We start from the raw sequence: 8,341 nt of genomic DNA, 5'->3' as shown, positions 1-8,341 counted from the left end.
CATTTCCGAAGAAAAACTCACAATGAAAGAATTCGTGTAGGAACATCACCATCTATTGACTATTTTCGATCATACAATTTACAATAAAAATCGTAAAAAAAATTGATACAATGTTTAATAAAATCCTAACTAATGAAATCAATAAAATGTGTAATAATTATTTTGCGAATATCCCCAAGAAAATCGGGTTTATAGAATGACATTAAAAGACTATTTTGTAGTTAAGGAAAATTTTCAAACTTTTGAATATTTATGTCCTCACAAGGAAGTCTCGTTAGATTTCCAACAGACGTTTGAGTGGAAAAAAAGTAGATTTTGCTTCTTTTACATAACTCATTCCCTTAAAAATTTTTCGGTCGTAATTCAGGGACATAAATTCCCTATTTTTTGCATTGTGTGACACAGCCTGTCATTTCCGAAGAAAAACTCACAATGAAAGAATTCGTGTAGGAACATCACCATCTATTGACTATTTTCGATCATACAATTTACAATAAAAATCGTAAAAAAAATTGATACAATGTTTAATAAAATCCTAACTAATGAAATCAATAAAATGTGTAATAATTATTTTGCGAATATCCCCAAGAAAATCGGGTTTATAGAATGACATTAAAAGACTATTTTGTAGTTAAGGAAAATTTTCAAACTTTTGAATATTTATGTCCTCACAAGGAAGTCTCGTTACATTTCCAACAGACGTTTGAGTGGAAAAAAAGTAGATTTTGCTTCTTTTACATAACTCATTCCCTTAAAAATTTTTCGGTCGTAATTCAGGGACATAAATTCCCTATTTTTTGCATTGTGTGACACAGCCTGTCATTTCCGAAGAAAAACTCACAATGAAAGAATTCGTGTAGGAACATCACCATCTATTGACTATTTTCGATCATACAATTTACAATAAAAATCGTAAAAAAAATTGATACAATGTTTAATAAAATCCTAACTAATGAAATCAATAAAATGTGTAACAATTATTTTGCGAATATCCCCAAGAAAATCGGGTTTATAGAATGACATTAAAAGACTATTTTGTAGTTAAGGAAAATTTTCAAACTTTTGAATATTTATGTCCTCACAAGGAAGTCTCGTTACATTTCCAACAGACGTTTGAGTGGAAAAAAAGTAGATTTTGCTTCTTTTACATAACTCATTCCCTTAAAAATTTTTCGGTCGTAATTCAGGGACATAAATTCCCTATTTTTTGCATTGTGTGACACAGCCTGTCATTTCCGAAGAAAAACTCACAATGAAAGAATTCGTGTAGGAACATCACCATCTATTGACTATTTTCGATCATACAATTTACAATAGAAACCGTCAAAAAATTCATACAATGTCTAATAAAATCCTAACAGACTTTCAATATAGGTTCAGTAGAATTTTCTATTTTTCATACATAATCCGCGTTACCAGACTTGGTCACAAAATGAGAAACCTGCGAATATCCTCATTCTTTTTTATGCACATTGCCGATAAACTCGTGCCATCCAGTTGCAGTGCACAGAGGGAAATTAAGATAGCGGTGCTAATGACGAGCTTCTGCCTCAGTATGGCTCATCATTCCCCGAAAATCGCATTTTTCTATTGGATCGAGTTATTGGGAACCGATGAATGAGGACAATCAAGGTAACTGACTCACTCTCCAGAAAAAGTGAAATACACTTAGTCCTCCTAAGAATCTCCCCCTCATTCGAACCAGGAAGTCACAATACGTGGAGCGATAAGAGGTGAGGCATTGTGTAGGTATTCCAGTGTGATTTTTAAAACGAAAAATGTTAGAAACGGGAGAATACGACTGCACACGCGTTTGTTTTGTCATAACTGACAAGTATGTCACTTGATGGAAACTCAATGAACATCATCGTCCTTGCGGTTTTCGTCCAGTCGAAAGTAAACATATTTTACACCGGCGTATTGCAATGAGTTTTCTGCATACCGGTACTTCACCCGTTTTATTGCCCAGTCGATATATTCTTTCGTCACCACAAATATGAATATTTATCGTCTTTCCTTGGTTTATTTTCAGCTCAGCGAAATTGTAGGGGACTTGTAAAAAGCGTCTTATTTATTTTGTTCAATTTTTTTTTCATTAACCCTTCGTTACACGGACGAAACAATTTAATAGAAAAACCTATCGAATTCGTTGGAAAATTCTATTGAACTGTTCTATTAGTTTTTGGGCGATTCTATTGAAATATTAAAAAAAAAATAGTCAGTAGAAAAAATCAATAGAATTCACGTTTTCTATATAACTTATTCTATTACGATATTTTCTATAGAATTTCCTCGGCTCAAATTTTCTAAATTTTTTCGTTTGATTTTCTTGATTAGAAAATTTGAGTCGAGCAAATTCTATAGAAAATATATGAAAAGAATAAGTTATATAGAAAAATCGAATTCTGTTGACTTTTTCTATTGAATGTTTTCTATTGAACATGTCAATAGAATCAGCCAAAAACTAATAGAAAGTTTAATAGAAATTCGATAGAATTTTCTAACGAATTCGATAGGTTTTTCTATTTTAGTATATTTCAAGAAAAAAAAAACAAAACTTCGAAAATTTGAGTCGAGGAAATTCTGCAGAAAATATCTCAATAGAATAAGTTATATAGAAAAATCTAAATCTATTGACTTTTTCTATTGAACATTTCAATAGAATCGGCCAAAAACAAATAGAAAATTCAATAGAAATCCAATAGAATTTAATAACAAGTTCGCTATATTTTTCTATTAAATTTCTTAATTTCTTAATTTCTTAGTTTAATCGAATAATACTTTTGGCCTTTCGCAAAGGTATTGTTCAAATCCGGAATGCAAAATGTATCGAGACATTCTGAATAAAGAGTTTGATTTGATTCGAATGCCTCATTTCTCTGGGTATAATCTTAGTGATATATCAATCGTGTTCGTATCATTCAACAGATCCCCGCGATTTCATTCAAACAGATCTTCGTGTCAAGTCGTTGGAATTCGGAGCAGAAACCCAACCGCTACGCGTCGCTCACTACCAAAATGCCCCCGCGCTTGTTATTATTATCAAGTTTACTATCAACACGTACCTGTCAACATCACCGAATGCTTCAATAAGATTGCAAATAAACACACAAGTGTCAATACAATTTTTTTTATTTGAAAATGTCAAAAAATGATCCATCCAAGGATGACGAGGAGTACTGGAACAGCAGTGAAAAGCACTCGTTCAGTTTTGACCAAAATACAGAGGTAATAATCCACGTAATTGATTAATTCCACGTTATTAACAATGAGTAATTGTTAATTACTCACTTGGCTGGCGTCCAAACTCAATTGAAATAGAACTCATGACATGTGAAATTATTTTCAACAGATGGACAATTTATTTGGGATCTCCAAGAGTGGCACAGCTCAATTGAAAGCAGGAATCTCAAACATCGAAGTCGCTGAGACTTATTTCAAGTTTGATAATGTTCCATCAGACTCGAGGCCTTTATTATCGATCATTTCTGAGGCTACTTTGACAGCAAGTGAATATTTACATTCAGTACCTAATTTAGCTATTTCGAAAGAATGAGAAAAATCATCTATTTAATGGAGTTATCTCAGAATTGAGTTATTTCAAGAGAAAATGTCATAAGATATTTTTTATAGGTGAGAAAATTCTCTACAAAAAATGCCTTCTGCTATTTTTAACTAACATCATTAATTGCAGAGATAATGAGACAATTAACAAGTTGATGGGATTATTATTCAATTCACTTACGAACGCTTTGTGGATTATGGAATCGCTAAAACTAGTCGTTTGAAAAAAAAATTATCTCGATGTTTTTTTCATCTTTCGTCATTTGAAATTGTCAATTGAGTCCTGCATCATGCAGAAGTTTTGAAAAATTATGAATGAATAATCAAAAAAAAGTAGAAGAAATTCTTAATTTTTTCAAAGAGCATTTTTAATTCATATATAGAATAAGTTGAATAACAAGAAATTGAAAAATGTATCTGATTTAGGGTGACAAATGGCGGCCTGTCACCCAATACCATGCAGGGGGAAGACTGACTTCGTAAATCTCTTCCCACACTGCACAGAGACATTTATTACGGAAAAGGCTCTTTGAAAAAAGTCGTAATATTTTGGAGAATTTTTTAATCACACTTTTATCACATAAAAATGGCAGATGACTACATACCACTGTTTTGAAAATTGAGATACCTAGCTGTCACTTCCCATGAGGAGTTAGTGTTTTGTTATCCACCATGGAAACTGACAGCTAATAGATAATTTGCCACAGCGAATCAGATCTCATTCTGAATCTCAATTAAAAACGCTTTTTGAAAACGTTCAGAATTTTTTCTATTTTTTTAATCATTCTATCATAATTTTTGTGAATTTCTACATGATGTACCACTCAATTGACAATTTTGGATTACAAAAGATGAAAAAAATCCAGATCTCATTCCAAAGATAGTATACCCGGGCCTTAAGGATTTTTGACACCCTTTTAGCCAAAATTGACGTTGTTTTCATTTTTCTGGCAAATTATCGATGGGAGTGACGTGAAAAAATATAACGATTTTGTGGTTTGTCATTCTTTAATGGCTCACGAAGTTGCGTAGTGGTGCGATAATTTTCATGCGTTTTTTCCCCAGTTTTGTGATTCTTTTTAAAAGTTTAGAGAAAACGCAGGAAAATGTTCGCACCACCTTAAAATTTCGTCAGTCATTAAATAATGACAAAACGCAAAAACGTTATATTTTTTCACGTCAATTCCATCATAAGTTTGCCAGAAAAATTAAAAAAACGTGAATTTCGGCAGAAAGGGTGTAGAACATCCTTAACTTCAGAAATTTAATATGATTATTCACTACAATTGACATACATTTAGCCCCATGGCGTACATTTAGCCACATACGCGCGCGGATTAATCTAGTGAATATAAAAGTTCCAACCAAGGAGTTTCGTCCCGCCCCAACGTGGTAAACCTTTCCCTTTCAGTTCTCGAAGCAGACAAGGTCTACCTCCCCGAGGAAGCCCCAGTGGTGGACCCCACGATAACCCTCCGGAGGATTCTCCTGGGCCAGCCCTTCTCCCTCGAAAAGTACAAGTCCCTCGCCAACAAAACAGCCCTCCTGGACGCAGCGATCACCTCCGGCAATGGCGACGCAATCCTCATAATCGTCCTCTTCATCACCAAGACCCTGAAGCCAGCTCTGGTCCAACGGCTCCTGATGGAGAGGCCCGACGCAATGAACGTCTACGTCCACTACCTCTCGACGCGACTCATGATGAATGAAATCACAGATCTGCTGGCAATGCAGGGGCGGCCCGTCGATGCGGCCATGACGAACCTCAACGTCATCATCAAGAACACGAGGGACGAGACTAGATTACTCCAGAAGCTGATCAAGTGTTACAAGACCCAGTTCATCAACTCCCCGGAGTGCAGGGAGACCCCCTTCGTCCAGAATTACATTAAACTCCTGGAGTGGAAGACAGCGCTGAAGAACACGAAGTTACTTGAGGACTTTGAACCGAATTCCTCAGTTCTCGACTGCTTGAGGTATTCTTGCCGGGAACATTACGGGGCGTCGGAGGGTACCCTTGTAGCACCGGCCATGCTACGTCATCAGCACGAAATTAGCCCCAGGCAGTATCAGAAGGTCGCGCTGGAGTCCAGGGTGGCTGTCAAGGCTTGGGAGGATGTTGACAGTCTGCTGTTATCAAAGGTATTGAATTTCGGGGTCTCGGGGATTATCTCGAGAATGAGTTGTCTCAAGGAAACATGTCCAGAAAGCATTTGGGACGTCAGAACATTTTTTGTTCATTGCAAGGAGTAACACGTATGAAAAAATTCAATAGAAAACCTAGCGAATTCGCTAGAAAATTCTATTGGAATTCTATAGGAATTGTATGGGGTTTTTATAGGATTTCTATTGGAATTCTATTGAAAAATTCTATTTGTTTTTTGCGCTAATTCTGTTGGACACTCAATAAGAAAAAGTCAGTAGATTTCGATTTTCTGTTTGAATTTTTCTCTCAAATTTTTTCTATTAGAATTATTGGGCAAAAAAATTTCTTCTTATCATTTCTTCCTATTACTGGGCAAAAAAATTTTTTTCCGCTGAATTTTATTGTGTTTCGGATTACAGAATCGGAGGGAAAAAAATTGAAAATTGATGCCCAAGGATTCTTATAGAAAAAATTTCAAGAGAAAATTCCAAACAAAAATTCGAAATCTATTGCCTTTTTCTTATCGAATATCCGAATCGAATAGATTCAGCGCAAAAAAAATGAAATTCTCAATAGAATTTTCTAGCGAATTCGCTAGGTTGTCTATTGAATTTTTTCATGAGTGAAATCTTGGAATTTCACGTATAAACAAAATAATTTTTTTAATACGTGATAAAAAAAAATTGTTTTTGATGATTTATAATCATCCTTTCGGCCATTTTTGGTCATAAAACTGCAAAAAACTACTTTTGTAGCTCAATAACAAATTCTACAGTTAATGGGTAAATCTTCATGCGGGCATTTAGTTCCAGGTATTAAGTGTCTAGAAAGTTGTAGTGATAATTCTTGAGAAATTTGTAAATGTTGAAATACAATGGACAAAAATTCAATTTTCCAGCGAGTAATTGCTCTCAGGGGGTAAAAGGAGCTTTTCGAATTGATGATTACTCGAGGGTGTCCGGACCTAATAGGTTCAACCAAAAAAAAGTCAATAGTTATTCTGCAGTCAATAAAATATATCCAAAAGGATTTTTTCCCTAGCCGATTAGGGTATAATTTCCCATCATCTCAACAATGAATAATTCTCCAGGGATGGCTCGGCAGTCAAAAATTACACACAAATCTCCCGATCGAGGACGTCTTGAAGATTCTGAATAAAGGAGAAGCACCAACAGCAGTTCTAGATAAATTCTTGAGATACGTGGACAGTGTGGAGAGGAGATTGCACCTCGCAAAGACGTTTTCCTGTCCCAAGACAGTTATCGAGGTGACAGAAAACATTTTCAATGAATAAAAAGTCCTCTGAAGCCTCGGAAATTTTCTATAATCACTTCTTCTTTTTTTCTTTCAGATTCTAGGAACACAAGGAGATAGAACTTCTCTATTGGAGTATCGAGACACCCTTGTTCCCCAATCAGAAGCCTTTTTCCTTGCTGAACGAACACTCTCGTCTCCCACAATCCGTTGGAAATCGTGAATAAACCAAAGCATAATTTATTTGATCAATTGAATTGGTGAAATGAAATGACTCGATTTTTTAATTATTGGTTTTGCTAAACGTCTTTGAATCTTATTTCGAAGGAAGTCGAATTTTCATAGAGATCTTTTTTGCGAAGAAAAGCAAAAGATAGGGAAAGCAGACAAATAGATAAGCACCGTCTAAAAAATAGACGGTTCCAACATTTTCTGAGTATTCTCTAAATAATATAATAGGAATTATGCTGGTAATTTTAAATTTCAATAATACCACAATTTTAATTTCCTGTTATTGATAAACATTTTGAATGTATCTATCTTCTAATGCAATCGTCTATGTAATGTATGTTTGGGCTGTATTTCAATCTTTTGTGATTTTCTCATTTATTCCCATACTTTATATTACTGCTTTATACATTTTATTAAGTAAAGAACCTATCGCTGACTCACTTGGGTGATTTATCTATTTTTGATGTCTCGACGAAAATCAAATATCCTTTAACCGTTCATCTATTAGTCTTCTTGTCCACCAAAAAGTTCTCTATGAAAATTTACCAGTTTTTACATATTTACAAAAAACTCATTTTTTATTTTCATAAAATTATCTCCTCTCACTTCTTCTCTAAAGCAGGATCGAATAAGAATAAATATTCCGTTATTTTATGAAAATTGCATCTTTATTTCTATATAGAAAATGTAACAAAACGTGATGTTAATAAAGTAATTTTGTCATATAATGAAAAAAAAAATATGGCGATGCATGTAATTAAGATGATACATGAATCCTCTTAAAGAACTCCAGTTTCTTTACATCTATCATCAAAAAAACACTTGAGACTACCTGAGCGTACAAGTGACTGAGTGATTCGTATAAAAAAAATAGAAAAAGAGTAAGCAGAAAAGTGGGGAAACGAGTCGATTCAACTTTGATTTTACCTTTACTGTTCTCTGATCTGGTCCAGTATAAATAGAAGAATTTTCATGACAATCTCTTGTAGTAATCAATCTAGGAAAAATGTTTACAAAAATTGTCTCTATCCTGATCTTGAATGCACTTGGACCATCTATTGTTAAACTTTTTCATACGGACACATCTCTACGAGTTTTTAATCCGTGTAATCCCAACCCATCAAAGAAATTATCCGAATCTCATGT

At 34.3% G+C, this 8,341-nt stretch overlaps 1 protein-coding gene across 1 annotated transcript; it reads left to right on the top strand.

The window, feature by feature from the left end:
- Positions 1–3,038: 3,038 nt before the first annotated feature.
- LOC107048664 (spermatogenesis-defective protein 39 homolog) lies at positions 3,039–7,923 on the top strand. Its single transcript, XM_015271967.2, has 5 exons — positions 3,039–3,228; positions 3,353–3,509; positions 4,976–5,706; positions 6,801–6,977; positions 7,062–7,923. The coding sequence occupies exons 1-5, from the start codon at positions 3,142–3,144 to the stop codon at positions 7,185–7,187; spliced, it is 1,278 nt and encodes a 425-aa protein (XP_015127453.1). The 5' UTR covers positions 3,039–3,141; the 3' UTR covers positions 7,188–7,923.
- Positions 7,924–8,341: the final 418 nt, after the last annotated feature.

Source organism: Diachasma alloeum, unplaced genomic scaffold (assembly GCF_001412515.2).
Source record: "Diachasma alloeum isolate Michigan unplaced genomic scaffold, Dall2.0 Dall_scaffold_00195, whole genome shotgun sequence".
NCBI classification, from domain to species: domain Eukaryota; kingdom Metazoa; phylum Arthropoda; class Insecta; order Hymenoptera; family Braconidae; genus Diachasma; species Diachasma alloeum.
Note: the sequence above shows the minus strand (reverse complement) of the source record. Positions and strands in the feature narration are given on the sequence as shown.